The 19,304-nt window shown below is 47.9% G+C and overlaps 1 protein-coding gene across 1 annotated transcript in view; it reads left to right on the top strand.

Annotated features, from left to right (window-relative positions):
• The first annotated feature begins 343 nt into the window (after window positions 1-343).
• Window positions 344-19,304, top strand: part of LOC147665165 (killer cell lectin-like receptor subfamily B member 1B allele C) — a 95,676-nt gene continuing 76,715 nt past the window's right edge. The window contains exons 1-2 of the mRNA XM_086949710.1: window positions 344-560; window positions 15,013-15,105. Coding sequence (XP_086805836.1) covers window positions 461-560; window positions 15,013-15,105 — 193 coding nt within the window. The 5' untranslated portion in view covers window positions 344-460. The remainder of the gene's footprint in view (window positions 561-15,012; window positions 15,106-19,304) is intronic.

Below are 19,304 nucleotides of genomic sequence, written 5' to 3'. Positions count from 1 at the left end.
CTCAACATGTGCACCAGCACTATCAGTATTACTGAAGCACCTGCAGCCCCTCCTGTGATACCTTAGTGCCCTGGCCATAGTGAAGTGCACAAGATGGATGCACATATGCACTTTGTGCCCCTGGGGCACTCATTAATACAGTCCCTGGAATCCAAACACCCTATCAATGCCCAGCTGTGAGCAGCTATCATGTGACTGCAATGGCGTTCTGGTCCCTGGTGCTCCTCCACATGAGTGAGGAGTTTCTCAAGCCATCCTTTCTTGAGGAGGAGGTGTGTGCGCTGAATCATCTGTTAGTTAAGTTTGTGTTCCCCTGACACTGCTCATTTCTAGCTGTGTCTGTTGCAGGAGGGGGCAGTGAGAAAGAGCTGCTGAGAGTTTCACTTCCTCTTTCACATCTTTCTCCTCCACCATCTGTTCTCTTGAAGCTCTCTCCCATCTCCAGCTTTCAGTAAATGAAATGGCTGAGGATATCACCTATGCAGACATCAGACTCCCGGGGGGACCGGGGCTACCCGCGGGAAAAGGTGGCTCCAACCAGCGCAGCTCGCAAACCCCAGGTGAGTGTTACTTACTAGCAGCACATATATTCATCAGTGTCTCTCTCCTCTTTCCTTCTTCTCTGCATCACCCAGTGTTCACTTCCAGACCACATTGGTTATCTCTCCCTCACATCTTTCCATCACCCAGTGTTCACTTCTGGACTGTGCTTGCGTTCTCTCCCTCATCTTCTCTGCATCACCCTGTGTTCACTTCTAGACCGCGCTTGTTGTCTCTTTCTCATCTTCTCTGCATCACCCAGTGTTCACTTCTAGACCGCGCTCATTGTCTGTCCCTCAAAACTCACAAGATGATGGATGTAATGTTGCACAATGGCAAAGCATTCACCTCCAGTCATAGATCTGGGTTAGATCCGTTGTTATTTTGCTCACCAAGCCACCCCAGTTCAGACATGGCCATATTCAAATCAGTCTTGACCCTGTGCCACATGAGAACAGTCCAGCCTGAACTGCCAAGCCATGTCTTCCCTGGACCGGAACCAAGCATCCTATAACCGGTATCTGGCTATCAGCCATCTTCAGCCAGGTTAGCTTGATTCCAGTGGCTTAGTGAGCAAGGGACCAACGTCTGGGCATACCCTTCCCACTTAGGGTGAACAGCAAAACACACAATATGATGGACGGAATGTTGCACAATGGCGAAACATTCACCCTCAGTCACAGATCTGGGTTGAATCCATTGTTATTTTGCTCACCAAACCACCTCAGTTCAGACATGGCCATATGCAAATCAGTCTTGACCCTGTGCCTGTCCCTCATCTTCTCTGCATCACCTAGTGATCACTTCTAGACCGTGCTTGTTGTCTCTCCCTCATCTTCTCTCCATCACCCAGTCTTCACTTCTGGACCACGCTTTTTGTCTCTCCCTCATCTTCTCTCCATCATCCAGTGTTCACTTCTAGACAGCGCTCATTGTCTCCCCCTCATCTTCTCTGTATCACCCAGTGTTCACTTCTGGACCGCACTTGTTGTCTCTCCCTCATTTTCTCTGCATCTCCCAGTGTTCACTTCTAAACTGCGCTCATTATCTGTCCCTCATCTGCTCTGCATTACCTAGTGTTCACTTCTAGACCTCGCTTGTTGTCTCTCCCTTATCTTCTCTGCATCAAGTAGTGTTCACTTCGAGACCATGCTTGTTGTCTCTCCCTCATCTTCTCTGTATCAGCCAGTGTTCACGTCTAGACCACACTCGTTGTCTCTGCTTCATCTTCTCTGCATCACCCAGTGTTCACTTCTAGATCGCCCTGATTGTCTCTCCCTCATCTTCTCCCCATCACCCAGTGTTCACTTCTAGAGAGCGCTCATTGTCTTACCCTCATCTTCTCTGTATCACCCAGTGTCCACTTCTGGACCACTCATTTTGTCTCTTTCTAATCTACTCTGCATCACCCAGTGTTCACTTCTAGACCGCGCTTGTTGTCTCTCCCTCTTCTCTGCATCACCCAGTGTTCACTTCTAGACCACGCTTGTTGTATCTCCTTCATCTTCTCTGTATCACTCAGTGTTCACTTCTAGACCACGCTTGTTATCTCTCCCTCATCTTCTTTGCATCACCCAGCATTCATTTCTAGACCACGCTTGTTGTCTCTCCCTCAATGTCTCTGCATCACCCAGTGTTCACTTCCAGACCACGCTCATACTCTCTCCCTCATCTTCTCTGCATCACCCAGTTTTCCCTTCTGGGCCACCCTTGTTTTCAATCAATCAATCAAACATTTATAAAGTGCACTACTCACCCATGAGGGTCTCAAGGCGCTAGCAGGGGAAAAAGAAGCAGCTACTGGTCGAACAGCCAGGTCTTGGGAAATTTCCTGAAGGTCAGCAGGTCCTGGGTTTGTCGCAGTTGGGTGGGGAGGGTGTTCCATGTCTTGGCGGCGAGGTGGCATAATGATCTGCCGCTGGTGGTCGTTAGGCAAATGCGTGGGGCGGTGGGAAGGGCAAGGTCCACGGATCGAAACTGGCAGTTTGGAGTGTAGAAGGTAAATCATTCTTAGAGGTATGCTGCTCCGGCGTTGTAGAGTGCTTTTTGAGCGTGGGTGAGGAGCTTTTAGGTGGTCTTTTCATATTGACCGGGAGCCAGTGGAGGTCTCTCAGGTGGGTGGTGATGTGGCTGTGACGAGGGATCCCAAGGATGAGGCATGCAGAGGCGTTTTGTATGCGTTGAAGTCTTTTCTGGAGTTCAGCTGTGGTTCTCACATAGAAGGTGTTGCCATAGTCCAGCCTGCTGCTGATGAGGGCTTGGGTGACTGTCCTTCTGGTTTTGGTGGGGATCCATCTGTAGATCTTGCGGAGCATGCGGAGGGTGATGAAGCAGGCGGAGGAGACCACGTTGACTTGCTCGGTCATAGAGAGCGTTGAGTCCAGGATGAACCCTAGGTTGCGAGCTTGGTCGATGGATGTTGGGGTCGTTCCCAGCATGGCCTGCCACCAAAAGTCATCCCATGCAGACGGGGTGGAGTCGAGGATGACGACCTACGTCTTGTCCGAGTTCAGTTTCAGGCGGCTGGTCTTCATCCACTCTGCGATGGCCTTCATTCCCCCGTGGAGGTTGGATTTGGTGGTGGCCGGTTCCTTGGTGAGGGAGAGGATCAGCTGTGTGTCGATGGCGTACGAGATGATGTTGAGATGGTCCGCTCGGACGATGTTTGCAAGAGGTGCCATGTAGATGTTGAAAAGGGTTGGGCTGAGGGATGATCCTTGTGGTATACCGCAGGTAATTGTGGAGGCTTAGGATCGGAATTGGGGAGGCAGACTCTCTGGGTTCTGCCGGTGAGGAAGGAGGTGATCCAGTTCAGAGTTTTGTCGGCGATCCCTGCGTCATGGAGGCGTGTGTGCATGGTGTGGTGGCAGACAGTGTCGAAGGCGGCCGAGAGGTCCAGGAGGATGAGGCCTGCGTTTTTGCCATTGTCCAGCAGGGCCCTTATGTCGTCGGTGGCGGCGATGAGGGCGGTTTCAGTGCTGTGATTGCTTCGGAAGCCGGATTGGGAGGAGTTGAGGATGTTGTTCTCAAGGAAGTGGGTCAGTTGTCTGTTGGCGGTCTTCTCAATTACTTTTGCGGGGAATGGGAGAAGGGAGATAGGTCAAAAGTTCTTTAGGTCCTTTGGCTCCTCCTTGGGTTTCTTGAGTAGGGCGTTGATCTAAGCATTTTTCCAGCTCTCCGGGAAGGTAGCGGTCTCGAAGGAGCTGCTGATGATTTTCTGGAGTTGAGGTACGATGATGGAGCTTGCTTTGTTGAAGATGTGGTGAGGGCATGGGTCTGAAGGTGAGCCGGAGTGGATGGTGTTCATGATTTTGATGGTGTCTTCATCGTTGATTTTGTTCCAGGAGAGAAGGAGGTGTGTTTGTTTGGTGGGCGTTGAGTCAGGGGTGTCGGCCTCTGTCGTTGGTGTCTGGGTGTCAAAGTTGTTGTGGATGTCTGCCATCTTGCGGTGGAAGAAGGTGGCCAGAGAGTCACAGAGTTCTTGCGATGGCGGGATGTCATTGGAGCTGGAGCTGAGGGTGGCGAGTTCCTTCACGATGTTCATGAGCTCGTTGCTGTTGTGTGCTTTGTTGTCAATGCGCTCCTTCAAGGAGATCCTTTTGGCGGATCGGATGAGTTGGTGGTGCTTGTGTCTGGCAGTCTTGAGGACTGCGTGGTTGTCCGGTGTCTGGTCATGGCGCCACTGCTTCTTGAGTCTTTGGCAGGCTTGCTTGTAAGCCTGGAGGTCGACGTTGAACCTGATGGCGTGCTCGTGTTGGTGCGCCTGTTTGAGGGTTTCCTTATTGGGTCAGGGTGTTGGCGCAGTCGTCGATCCATTGTCTGAAGTTGTGGGCCGCTGCGTTGGTGTCTGAGGGCTCAGATGGAGGGACTCGGGTGATGGTGGAGATAAGCTGGTCTTCGGTGACTTTGTTCCAGCTGCGGTGTGGGATTCATTGCAGTTCGTTTTGCGCGTTGTGTTTCTCGAAGGAGAGGTGGATGCAGTGGAGGTCGGTCCAGTGGAGTTCGCTGGTGTGGCGGAAGGTGACGTGGTTGCTGGCATTAAAGATGGGGTTGAGGGTGTGTCTGGCGGAGTGGGTGGGTGTCATGACGAGCTGTTTGAGTCCGAGGTTGTCATGGTTGTCGATCAAGGTTGTGGAGTTGCTGTCATTTGCGTTCTCGTGGTGGAAGTTCAGGTCTCCAAGGAGAATGTAGTCTGTGGAGGCAAAGGCATGTGTGCCGATGAGGTCAGTGATGGAGTCGCTGAACTGCCGTCGGGGTCCCGGGGGTATGTAGATGAGGGTTCCTCTGAGGGTGGTGTTGTGATTGACGATTGACGATTGTGATTGTGTCTCACCCTCATCTTCTCTGCATCACCCAGTGTTCACATCTAGCCCGCGATGGTTGTCTCTTACTCATCTTCTCTCTAACACTCAGTGTTCACTTCTGGTTTGAACCAGGTTTGCTGTCCCACTCATTCTACCAGAGTGAAACTACCTCGGGAGACATTTCTCAACAATGACAGCTGTTTGAATTTCCAACCCTTGTATAAAGTAACCTCCCCTTTGCTGCCTTTACCCGGTTAGTTTTCAGGGGCAGCAACAACTAAAGTCATTGGGGGCTTTTAGGGGCAGATTTGAAGAATTAAATAGCAGTATCGGAGTAGGACTATTTTGTACAATTAATATTAGTTCAACTATTCAGACAATTGATACTACAACAACTTTGGAAACAGTGCTACACCGTATCAGCCATACAAGCGCTCTGTCGCAGCACCGAGGGTAAAACAACTCCCAATTAATTAAGAGTTAGTAGATATTATCCAGAGGGCGCCCAATATTACGGGGATCATATTTCCCACACATTGTGTTTGTCTTATTATGAAAGTGCAAAGTGCTTAGACCCTTTAGATTTCATAAGCCATACATATGACTTTCCTGTACTATACAAAGAGAGTTCATAACAGGGCACTAAAAACAATTTCTACAGGGCTTTAAGTGGGATGGAAACATTGGGGGTGGGGGGTCTCTTAAAGGGACGTGGCCAATGTAATTAATGGCGTGGTTGAAAACAACAGGTAAGCTAAACATCTGTGCTTAGCATAGGGTGCCGCCCGACTTGTATTTTACTGTTTCTGTCATTGCATCCAGATATGTGAGACAAGTAACATCTTACCTACAAGAAGTCAGGGCTATTGGCTTTGTCAATGGTTGTTAGTTGCATAAGATAAATAAGCAGCAACAATGGCTTGTACATAATATTGAAAAAACTTCTACTTAAAGCCCTGGTGACACCACGACAATGTTTCTGCTCCTGAGTTTCAAAGCGAAGGGAAATGCAGAGAGAAAATGACTCTCTTTAAAGGATTTTCCTTCCTCTCCAACGCTCACCTGGAATGACGTCATGCCGTAACTTCTCCACTAATTAGAAGTGAGCAGCGCACATCCATGTGCGGTCACTACAGCCCGCCTCTGCCAGGGCACAAAACAGAGCCTGATAGAGACCTGTGCCAGTGCTCAGACCCGGTGAGACCCGGCCCACTTAAAGGTCTGCCTTCTACAAAACAACTGAATACAACTTGGAGCCGCTGTTCGTGGTCCCCGTGGGCGCAGACTGCTTCCGAGTCCTTATCGCATTTACAATGATGCCGGTTACAACAAAACACATTTTTCTGAGACGAGCTGTTACATAACCAATAACGCCGGTGTCCTACAGATAGTCCTAAATCCCGCCGTAGAGGAAAGAGATGCAGTTTTTTGGGCAGAGCATAAAATGTCCTAAACCCGGCGGCGTCAGTGTGCTGTGAACATTGCAGTTGTCAGCATGAGCATGCACTCTGAGAGCCTCTAAACATGTCAACGAGTGGGCCACCTGGGTCCTTCTTGGGCCATTTCTTGTGAATAGAGGCCAAAAAAGACAGCGGTCCCGATTCAGAAAGGTTTTGCTGTGAGCAGCTGTGAGATACTGTACTCCAAGCTTACTCCAGGTTGTCAGGAGTACTCCTGGATTACTTCTAGAACCCAATTCACAAAAGTAAACCATTCAATTAGATTAAAATATATATATACTAATGATAGTCTTGAATTGCTTTTCCACCCTACCTTGTGGCGAACAAGGGAATCCTAGGGGTGACTTATTACCATTTGAAAGCAGTGTTTCTTGAAGAGATCTCTGCGCACAAGGGTTTATGCACACGACGAGGCAAATATCTGTGCCTAGAAGCAATTCACTAAGGGGAATGTTATCAAGGAACGGCGGTAAAATTATCGCCGGTTTAGCGGCAGGAAACTGCAGCTAAAGCGGCGATAATGGGCTTGATAATACGCCGTAGAGAATTCCCATAGAAGCCCAGGTTCCCACCAGAACCTGGGCTCCTATTGGAATTCTCAAGGGCGTATTATCAAGCCCATTATCGCCGCTTTAGCAGCAGTTTCCTGCCGCTAAAGCTGCGATAATTTTAATGCCGTTCCTTGATAACACGCCCCTCTCTTCAGGGGGAGATTTACACTGGTTGTCGAAGATTTCCACACATCTCCTCACGTTTCTCCACATCCCTTGAGCGAAGTGGACAACTCAAAATACTCAAAAACGTTATCATTGTTTTTTTGGGGAACATCACCAACAAGTGCATAGAGACACACCCCCGGCTCTCACCTTTCCAAATGTGCTGGGAGATGCAGTTACATTAATTAATATCCTTTTTGTAATTTTCTCTGTATGCATATATCCTATGTTTATGTTTTTGAATTATAATTTTTGTAGGTGTCAGCAGTGGTTACAGTTATATGGCTATTTTTATTGGTATTTTTTTATTGTTTTCTAATGTGTGGAAGTTGATGTTTCTGTGATGTCTAATTCATTAACCTTATTATTTTTTTTATTGTATACACTGTGGTGTACTTGGGTATCTGCAATGTCTTAAGTAATAACACCGTTTTTCATTTTGTTTTTTGTTGTTGGGCTTTGTGTTAATAGTGTGATTCCTTACTTCCAGAGATTTGTATATTATTCCTTTCCCAAACCTGCATTACGTGTGAGTGGCTGTGTGTGATCTGACCTTGTGGCTTGGCTGGAGTAGATCTGAGCCTCTCTGGGCTGCAGTACTAAGGGTGCATATGTGGCTTGTAGCAACTGATGAAGGTAATCCTGAGAATGTGAAGAAGAACCAATTAGTAACACTTCACCTACTCCTGCCTTACTCGCAGGAATGATTAGCTCTTTTACTGTAAGTCTTTGTGAATCATGTGAATTGGGCCCATGCGAGAGGACAGGTGTTAGCAAAAACCCTGCCTGCACCTTAGTTAATTGCATTTAGTAGGACATGAAGTGCACTACTTGAGTAAATGTAAATGTAAATGTACCGGAATTTATATAGCGCAAATTACCAAGCGGTTTCTAAGCACTTGCTTAGGGAACCCGTCCTGGTATTCCCCTGTGAGATAACCCCAGCAGGGTATCCGCAAGGTGAAAGCCAGGCATCCCGCCGCGAGGGGCAGTTGTGGAGATTAAGCAAGCTATTGCCCAGAGTCGCAGAGTGTGAACCCATGAATCGCGTAGGCACCAGAGCAAGAATTGTCGAGTCCATGGACATTTTTTTTTAGGACTCAAGACCCCGCTGAGCCGGGAATTGAACCCTGGTCCCGGGCTGACCTCTGCTTCCAGGTCTGCCTCCTCAAACCAGTGAGCCACACTTCTCCAGTAATAATTCTCATGATCAAAAGTACCTTTGTCAATTGGGCCCAGAGCTTCACTCCGCAGGAGTTTACTTTAGCTGAGGTTTCGCTGTGCTACAACGGATTGAACCCTCATGTGAAGGAGACATCTGGTGAAAGATGTCATAACATCTCAAACCCCAGCTGACATCACCAAACAAGAGACTTCCCATGATGCTTATTGTTGGTGATTGTTAGAGATTCAGGTCTGGAAATGAGAGCGGGTTTCCTTTACACTGGATCACTCCTGTAGAGATGAAGAAGAAACCCATCCTGGAGGTTCCACTACCTGACTGACTGATTTTTCCCAAGATTCCCAAGATGGAGGATAACTAATGAGATCATTGGTCTGGGCCTGCTCACTCTCTCTTGCAGGATGGCTGGTTCAGCCGTCAGAGCAGGGTCCTTCAAAATATATGGGGTGAAATCCTGGCTTTCTACATTGATCGATCAGCTGTAGAGCACCAATAAGTTACATGTATGGACTATACATTTTAATATTTTAAATATTTGTCGCACTTGTCCTGGCGACGCATACAAATTCAACTTTATGTTGTGCTTTTACCAATGATCACACAACTGAATGTAAAAAACAAACTCCCTCAATTTAAGATCAACTATTGAAAGATTACTTAAGAATACCATTACCTTCCGTAAACATTTGAAAACCTTCCTATTTCACCCAGTCTAACTAACTTCCACTCTCTCCCCTGAGTTCCTCATGGTCGGATTCACGGTATTCCTAGCGCTTGGACGCCCTCGGGCAGCAATTCGCGCTCTACAAATTCACATCCTATCCTATACTATCCTATTCAAGTGTGCACTTGTATTGTGTTTTATGTATATATATATCTATGGCAAATGTACACATATACTACATAAGAAGAGACAGAGCTTGTCGGTTTTGCGAGTCGTTGAGTGGGAGTGGCATACAACCCTCATGCACTGGTAAATGGAGTTTAGCTTTCTCACCGACTAATGCAATATTTGTTGTTTCCAAAGATGAGCCGCAGGTGCTTCTAGCTACAAAGCATTTTTAAAACAGAGACTACTTTTGTGGTTTCTTACTCTAATTGGGCTCTGATTGGTCAGATTGTTTAGTCTCTCCTTTTCAACTTCCTTCTTCTCCACCAGTCCCTTCAGGCAGGTCCGGCTCTTGGGCGGTGCGACCTGTGTCACCGCACTGGCAATATAGAATGTCACAACGCATGCGATTGTATCGCATGCCGTTACAATGCGTCATTACAATGACTGTGTTATTAGTACGCAATGCCTTTACATCGGATGTCATTACAACAACTTGCTGTAGGGGGCGTGCTAGACTTAGGAATAGTATTATTTACTATTCCTACTCCAGTTTGCACTACAGTAGGGAAGGTGTTGGAATTAATTTCCAATACCTTTGTGCCCCCTACAGCAAGTTGTTGTAATGAATTGTGATGTAAAGTTATTGCATACTAACAACACGGTGGTTGTAATGACCACATTGTAATAGCTTTGCATTTGTTTCCCCCACACCAGGCGCCGACTTCACGTGGGGGTGCTGATTTTGCAAGTGTATTATGGTTTTAGAAGCACCTGCTGGCGTGTTCCTGGCCTCCAGCAATTTTCAGGCAGCAATAAAGAGGCCAAGATAACTCTGGTGATTAATTCTCTTCCAAGAGAAACGTTGGAGTTTCGTCTAATAGAAGTTTTAAATCATCATAAAGTAACACAGAGGGTTAATATGCCTACTGCAAATCACGTGTGCCACACCGATCAGAGAAGAGCATATAATGTAAATAGGTCAGTGGGTTACTGCTTTTGTCACAGAGATCTTTTTGTTACTTGCAGTTTATAAGTTAAAGTCCTGCTCTCAGCAGAAGCGGCCGCTCCACACGCTGCTCCCAGCCTCCTCAACCGGTATCGTTACCTATTGAGAGCCTATCTCGCACTCTGCCTTAGCCTGCATAGTCAAAGATTCATCTAGCTAGTTCGTAGCGCTAGATTGCCCCACCCGCTGCGCATTACTGTTTAAATCTGCCGAGGCCATTTAGGTCGTTACGCTCGACTGCCAAGGTGCGCTTGTGCCACAGCAGTTCTTGTGCTGTGCTGCCTGAAATTTTATTTGTGCCTGTAATTGTAAATTGTATTTGCGCCTCCGCCATTCACATTGCGCTAGCTTACATTGTGCCCCAGTGTTGTTTGGATATTGCCTGCTTGCTACCATTTGGTTTGTTGTTGTCCTGCCTCCTTCCCCTGATCTCCACCCCGCCTCCCAGCTGACCCTCCCTCGCCCCTCCCCTTCCACTATCGGCATATGACAGATGCATTTTCGCGCAGCATTCACGCGCAGCGGTCGCGCCCCGTGCACGCCAAAGGTGCGCCAAAGGTAAGCCCGTCTGCGCCCGTCCGCGCCTGGACAGCGCCCAGCGCCAGACCCCCTGTCCCCCGCAAACCGCACTCCTCCCACATAACGTTTGACGCCGCCACCCTCCTAGCCCTTAACCCCGGACTCACACCACAATGCTACTAAGCTGCCCCAGGACGTACCCACGGTCCCTTCACCTTCCACTCCTGCAAGTTCACCTGCATCAAGACCCACACCAAATCCATGACCTCCAAACACAGCTCCGACTCTAACCACCTGAAATGCATCCTGCTAAACACCCGCTCGATCCACAAACACGCCACAGAACTCTGGGACCTACTCGATACTGCGTCACCAGACATCGCCTTCCTTACAGAAACCTGGATGAACGCATCATCAGCACCAGACATCGCCATAGCCACCCCGGACGCTTACAAGATCATCTGAAAAGACCGTACCAACCAAACAGGAGGCGGCATCGCCATCGCCCTTAAGAACACCATCAGATTCACCACCAGCTTCGACGACTACCTCCACTTCCAGATCCACACCGACCCCAGCACCACACTTAGAGGCATACTTATCTACAGACCACCAGGAACCCGTAAACAATTCAGCGAAGACATCACTGACTTCATCAGCCCACATGCCCTCCCCTTCGAGAACTACATTCTACTGGGAGACTTCTACTTCCACCTAGAAAAGAAAAACGACTGCAACACCACCACCCTTCTGGACAACCTGGCCAATCTCGGACTCAAACAACTTGTTGACACCCCCGCCCACTTAGCGGGACACACGCTCAACCCTATCTTCACCTCCAGCAAACACATCTCCTTCAATCATACCACAGCTCTCCATTGAACGGACCACAGCTGTGTCCACTTCAGCTACAAAACTACCACGACTCACAACCCCCCACAACCTGCTCCTCGAAGAAACTGGAACAAAATCACCACCGACCAACTCCTCACATCGCTCAACCAAAACCCTCCAGCCCTCTCATCTGACCCAAACAAACCTGCCACCAAACTCAAACAATGGATCACTCGCAGCGCTGATGAATTAGCCCCCCTAAAAAACCACCAGATCAAACAAGGTAGCAAAAAAGCCCCCTGGTTCAACGATGACCTTAAGAATTCCAAGAAACTATGCCGCACTTTTGAAAAAACATGGAGAAAAAACCCAACCACTGACAACCTGACCACCTTCAAGGCAGCCACCCGCAAACACCACCAATTGATCCGATCCACCAAGAAATCAGCATTCAAGGATCGAATCGACAACAACGCCGACAACAGCAAGGAACTATTCAACATCGTCAAAGAATTTACCAACCCCACCGCAGCCTCATACGACATTACTCCCTCCCAAGACCTCTGCGACTCATTATCCTCTTTCTTCTACAACAAAATCGCCGACATACATAACACCTTTGTGAACATTCCGAAAGAACACCCTACCCCACCCACTCCCAAACCCGAACCACTCTCTAACAACCTTAGCGCCTGGAACCCAATCACCACTGAAGACACCATCCGCCTAATGAACTCCATCCATTCAGGTTCGCCAACCGACCCCTGTCCCCACCACATCTTCAACAAAGCAGACTCCACCATCGCACCCCATCTCCGTGATGTCATCAACTGCTCCTTCAACTCCGCCACCTTCCCAGAAAGCTGGAAACACGCCGAACTCAGTGCCCTCCTGAAGAAACCCACAGCTGACTCCTCTGAACTTAAGAACTACCGCCCCATTTCCCTCCTCCCTTTCCCTGCCAAAGTCATTGAGAAAGCCGTTAATAGCCAGCTCGCCGCCTTCCTTGAATCCAACAACTCCCTCGACCCCTCACAGTCCGGCTTTAGAGCCAAACACAGCACCGAAACTGCCCTCATTGCAGCAACAGATGACATCCGAACGCTTCTGGACAACAGAGAAAAAGTTGCCCAAATCCTACTCCACCTCTCCGCCGCCTTTGACACAGTCTGTCACAGCACCCTCATACAACGCCTCAGCAACGTCGGAATACAAGGAAAAGCCTTGGACTGGATCATCTCGTTCCTCGCCGGGAGAACCCAGAGAGTCCGACTCCCCCCATTCAAATCAGAGGCCACCGAAGTCATCTGCGGAGTCCCACAAGGATCATCACTCAGTCCCACCCTCTTCAACGTTTACATGAGTCCCCTCGCATCCATCGCGCGACAACACAACCTCAACATCATCTCCTACGCTGACGACACCCAACTGATCCTTTCCCTCACCAAAGACCCTAACACCGCCAAAACCAATCTTCATGAAGGCATGAAAGAAGTAGCCGAATGGATGTAAGACAGCCACCTAAAACTTAACTCAGACAAAACGGAAGTTCTCATCCTAGGATCCTCACCCTCTGCCTGGGACGACTCTTGGTGGCCATCGGCCCTGTGCACAGCACCCATGCCTACAGACCACGCACGCAACCTGGGCTTCATCCTAGACTCCTCCCTCTTGATGACCAGACAAGTTAACGCCGTCTCATCCTCTTGCTTCAACGTACTCCGCATGCTCAAAAAAATCTTCCGTTGGATCCCCAACAAAACAAGAAAGACAGTCAACCACGCACTGGTCACTAGCCGACTGGACTATGGAAACACCCTCTACACCGGAACCACAACCAAATTACAGAAAAAACTCCAACGCATCCAAAATGCATCTGCCAGACTTATATTGGACATCCCTCGCCAAGCTCACATTACCGGCCACCTGAAAGACCTCCACTGGCTTTCCGTCAACAAGAGAATAACATTCCGTCTCCTCACCCACGCTCACAAGGCCCTCTACAAACTAGGACCCGAATGCCTCAACACACAACTGTCCTTCTACACACCCACTCGCCAACTAAGATCCTCCAACCAAGCGCTTGCCGCAGTTCCGCGCATCCACAGATCCAACATGGGAGGAAGATCCTTCTCCTACCTGGAGGCCAAGACCTGGAACTCTCTCCCCACTCACCTCCGCCTCACACAGAACCACATTTCCTTCAGAAAGGAACTTAAAACCTGGCTATTCGATAAATAATACACCCCCTCACACAAGCGCCTTGAGACCCTATGGGTGAGTAGTGCGCTATACACATTTCTGAACTTGAACTTGAACTTGTCATCAAAAAGCTGCATGCAAACTTTAAAGTTTAGGTTAGAGCGTTTTGATTTTCCCCTAGTCTTTAATTAGTCCAAAATCGGGTTATTTTTTTATTTTACAGAGTTTTATATAGGGCGAACTTGACCTGAATCGGGCATCAGAGAGCCAGCTGCATTACATGAGAGCACATTCATTTTTGTTAGGCACAGGGAGATAAAGTGATTTGCCCAGAATCACAGGATGTTCAGCGTCATTGCAGAGACTCAAACCCAGTTCCCCAGATTCGAGGTTGACCGCCATAGCCAATAGGCCAACTCCTCTCTTATTAGTAAAGTCATACCCCTACCATAGTGCTATGTTTTAAATTATGAGTTTGTGCTTCCCCAAACCAATAACTCTTAACCTATACTGCCTGCCAGTATGGATGATGTCACTCTTACACCTTGGAGTGTTCTGGTTTATGCAACATTTTGTATACACTGAATTACAAATGTATGATTGATTGTCTCTGTATAATGTGTGTGATGTAAAGTGTCATGACACCCTTCACTCGTATGAGTGGCGCTATAAAACTAATTAGATGCATCTGAGAGCATCTCTAACTGGTGGTGTAATGACTACCTCGTACTTCCGGTTTCTTTGTTAAGGCTTCTCATAATTAATCCTTCGTGGGAATGGACATTTCGTATCTTAGCGAGCGCGGCTTTGGAGAGTTGAGAGGCACGGTTAAAGGGTGGCATGAGGAAATCCATGGCTGAGGTGGTCACTGGTGGGACTCCACCAAGCATTGTCGCGCCGGGAGCCATCAGCGCTAAACTTGCCTTCAGGTTAATAACTCTGACATGCAGCTCTATACAAACAAACAACTTGGCATAATGTCTCTGTTGGTCTGTGTGCAGGCCATACTGAGTGTCTGATGGCCTATGTCCAAGGTTGCTAGCGTGTCTCCTGGTTGTGTGTGTTGGTGTATGTGTGCACAGATTTCTGTAGTTATGTTGCTGTGTCTACATATGGCATGCCTTTATCATCCATGCCAGTCCATTCATGGATGCTGTGTGTCTGTGCATGCATCATACATAATTCATATCTTTAGGTGGGTGCATATTTGTGATTTGTCTGAGTCTGGTTTACAGGTGGCTGCATTCAGAGGTTCTTCAGATTGCATGCTACATCCCGTGGAGGATGTGCCCTGGGAAGGTCCTCTAGGCACCATCCCTACAGTGCTGATGGATTCCCATAAACAGAGATCAGAGGATTTCTCTTACCGCCCAACTCTAAATCAGGCCGGTAAGCACTGCTCCTTCTCTGTTACAGGTCGGCGTCGCCTGCACTGCTCCCCTCTTTTGGCGTCCCTGCTGGTGGCGGCTGGTCTGATCCTTGGATTCACGGTTGGCATCGGTACCCACAGTGAGTACTAGAGTGACAGCGGAGGATATTACCAGGCTGTTTTATCTTTGTGTGTTATTTGAACATATCTCGCAGTGCTTACTGAAAATCCCTAACCAGGGGTCTAGTAAAGACTGGTTACCACTATGTGGGGCCTTGATTAAAGGGTGAGGCTAAGAAGTTAAATCTTAACTTTGCAATTAGTGAGTGTGTCAACTGGTCTGGTGTAACCCCAGACATTTACAGGAAAAAAGGATTGCTTTGAAAAGAAATGTCAGAGCACTGATACTTATCAGGTCGAAGGGTGACCATTCCCTACCCACAATCCTCCTCATCACTCCCTTGTAGGTGTTCAGGTATGGTCTAGTTGTACGCTTTGACGAGTCACTGCATGAGTGTTGTCATCACTATCAAAGAAGGACTTATGAAGTATCAAGCTGGAATGGCACCAACAAAGATGGCTGCTCCCATACACACAAGTCTTAACCCCTGGGCTGCGGGGCATATTCCCCTGCTGTGCCTGGGGCAAGGGAGGTGCGCACAGCGCCCCGGTGCTCATGAGGAGCTCAGCTTATCATCAGCCACGGTGGTTTTGTTCTCATGATGAGCTGAGCTCGTCATGACCACACACCCGTTTCTTTATAACGCTCGCAAAGCAGGGGAATTTGCCCAGCATGCGAGCGTTCTAACGGTCATGACGAGCTCAGATCGTCATGAGCACACGAGAACCGTGGCTCATGACGAGCTGAGCTCGTCATGAGCATGGGAGGGGTTAATATAGTCTGAAATCATAAAAGTGGACATCGAAAATGTTTGAGATCAATGATTTACTGAGGACTTTAAAACCACTGTCCTGGCTGCCATGTGGATCTGGCTGCTTATAATATCATTGCATCCAACATGGCAAACTAGAAGAACTTTATTCATCACATTGACATCATATCTGCTGCCATGGCACAACAATTACTTGAAGTCCTACCTTCTCTTCACCAAGAGTTTCTCATGTTACCCACATAACTGGACATGCTTTTGATTTCATAATTTCCATTTTTAATTACCTTTGTTGCAAAACTCCCATACCACTAATCTGGACTATACCATTGTGGGTTCCAATTCCATTGAATGATAATGATTGCAATAAGCCAGCCACCACTAGTAGACCACTGCATCTGGTCAACAAAAGTGTCCAACGTGGTCCTAGGCGCCAAGCGTCCACTGATGATAACAGCAGTAGAGGCTGATACCACTTCTTACCAAGAGCGGATCACTCTCGCCTATAACAAACCTGTCCCCTGGTTAAACATAGGAATTCCTCTTGCATCGTTTCTGTAGTGCAGTTAGTATATATCCCAATAGCCTCTGTGCTTGGGAATAATATATACTATAGATTTGACGTAGGACTTAAGTCAATAGGTCTCTATCAAATATACTAAACTTAATTCTGTGTGCTAGCTAGCTCAGAGGTCACTAGAAACTTTCTCGAATTCACAAGAAGAGATTAGTTTCTGACAACCACATAAACATCACAAATTTGTTTCACAAGAATAAGAATATATCTCTCAGAGTCGCGGAAACAGTAGATACGTTTTTTCATCAGTCAATCGTGCATGCTGGTGAACCTTGCAGGTGGCAGGATAAGTTGTTAGAGGAACCATTGCAGGCCCCATGTAAATTAATACCCTGCTAAAGGATCGAACCGCTTAGTGCGTTTTCACAATTTTTATCACTAAGTAACACTTCTTTCCCCCACTCCAACATTTGTGTGTGTATGGTAATTCCCAGAATGTCTTGATGTATTCTTTATGTAAGCTTTCATATATGCCTGCTTGTATATGTTTTAAGCAATACTGAAAATGGAAAATTGTAACAGTCAGAGTTATTGTTCGGTGCATAATCCATTCTGTGGCTGGCTTTTCAGTGACAATTAATCAATCAATCAATCAATCAAATAATTTGTAAATCGCACTACTTAACTGCAAGGGTTTCAAGGCGCTGAGGGTGGGGAGAGGGGGGTGCTGTTGCTACTGGTCGAACAGCTAGGTCTTGAGGTATCTCCTGAAAGTTAGAAGGTCTTCGGTTTGTCGTAGGTTGAGGGGGAGGGTGTTCCAGGTCTTGGCGGCGCGGTGGGAGAAGGATCTGCCTCCGGCTGTGGTTCTACGGATGCATTAGACGGTGGCCAAGGAGAGGTCTGCGGAGCGGAGATTCCTGTTGGGTACGTAGAAGGAGAGTCGATTTTTGAGATAGGCTGGGTCGGCCTTGTGGAGTGCCTTGTGTAAGTAGATCAGGAGCTTTAAGGAGATTCTTTTGTTGACGGGGAGCTAGTGCAGGTTCCTCAGGTAGGGGGTGATGTGGTTGGGGCGCGGGACGTCGTGGATCAGGCGTGCAGAGGCATTCTGGATTCTTTGGAGTCTGCTGATGAGCTTGGTCAGGTCTCCGGCGTAGAGGGCGTTTCCGTAGTTGAGTCTGCTGCTGACTAGGGCCTGGGTGACTGTTTTCCTTGTGGCTGTTGGGATCCATCTGTAGATCTTGTGGAGCATACATAGGGTGTTGAGGCAGATGGAGGAGACAAGGTTGACTTGTTTGATCATGGTGAGTTTCGAGTCGTGGATAACTCCCAGGTTGCGTGCGTGGTTAGTAGGTGCAGGGGCTGTCCCCAGCAATGCGGGCCACCAGGAGTCATCCCATGCTGAAAGGTTGGGCCCGAGGATGAGGATCTCCGTCTTGTCTGTGTTCAGCTTAAGGCGGCTAAATTCCATCCAGTCGGCGATGGCCTTCATTCCCTGGTGGAGGTTGGATTTGGCGGAGAGGGGGTCCTTGGCGAGGGAGAGGATCAGTTGCGTGTCGTCGGCGTGGGAGATTATGTTGAGGTTATGATGTCAGGTGATGCGTGTGAGAGGTGCCATGTAGATGTTGAACAGCGTCAGGCTGAGGGAGGATCCTTGCGGAACACCGCAGATGATCTTGGAGGCTTTGGATCGGAATGGGGGAGGCTGACTCTCTGGGTTCTTCCGGAGAGGAAGGAGGAGGTTCACTCTAGGGCATTGTCTTGGATCCCTGCGTCGTGGCGTTGTGTGCGTACTGTGTGGTGGCAGACGGTGTTGAATGCAGCGGAGAGGTCGAGAAGGATGAGGGATGCTGTCTCGCCGTTGTCCAGTAGGATCCTGATGTCGTCTGTGGCGGTGATGAGGGCGGTCTCGGTGCTGTGGCAATCTTTCTAGTTTTTCAATGCTCAGCGCCATATAGTCTGCTCCCATCTGTTAAAGTTTCATCTGTTTATCAGTGAGATTGAATTCTGAAAACAGTGACATAGTATTGATTAAACGCTAAGGCACATAGCCGGAACGTAGGTTTTGTAACTTCCAGCCTAATAGCATGATAGAACATAATTGCGTCTGACCATATTGCAACATGACCAAACCCTGTTCCATGATGTCTATGGCAGAGGATACTATGCTGTCCAAAGAATATATCATGGATGACAGAGTCGTTAACCCATTGTCAACTACAGAGTGAGATTTCTCGAAGTTAATACGATCAATTTCTCGTATTCGTTCTGCAGTCTCTGCTTGCGTAATCTTCCATGCTTCATTATACATTGCATAGATACCGGCGTGTATAAAACGTTTATGATGCGGTGTTCTTGGTCGTAGCAAAAATTCCCTAAGATCAGTTTCATCTTTAAGTAAAGATAAGTGTTGTTTAACATCCCTAAGTGTAGATCTTTGTAGCCACTCAAGGCATAGTTTCCCTACACTGTATGTTGTTACTATTCCTGGATGCTGTCTCTGAACATATCTTGGATCTGGCCAAGTGAATGTGAACCCCCGTGTTTTATTCAGGAATCTATCTTGACAGGTGTTTGTGTCTGTGGGCCAGATTAACCATTTTGTCCAATCTGGATCTGGTCTGTTGTGATGCAAAATAGTATGTACGTTGACCTCACCCTCTGAAGTGTTACTGCTATCAGGTGTAGGTGTAGGTATAGACGGATTATTTAAATCTTTTATCTTGGCTAACCCAAGGCAAGATGTCTGTTGGACAGTGTCATTCAAAAACATAATTTGCTCTGGGATGCTGCAAGCTCTAAATAAAGCTTCTATCACCTGCACTTGTGTCAGGGCTCCAAGCATACCTGATATGTAATCGCCTTGACTTGTACTTGCGCAGTAGCAGAGATGATTTAGGCTCAGGAACTAGATGCCAGTACCCGAATCCCAAGA

Source organism: Lissotriton vulgaris, unplaced genomic scaffold (assembly GCF_964263255.1).
Source record: "Lissotriton vulgaris unplaced genomic scaffold, aLisVul1.2 SCAFFOLD_3274, whole genome shotgun sequence".
In the NCBI taxonomy this organism is placed as follows: Eukaryota; Metazoa; Chordata; class Amphibia; order Caudata; family Salamandridae; genus Lissotriton; species Lissotriton vulgaris.
Note: the sequence above shows the minus strand (reverse complement) of the source record. Positions and strands in the feature narration are given on the sequence as shown.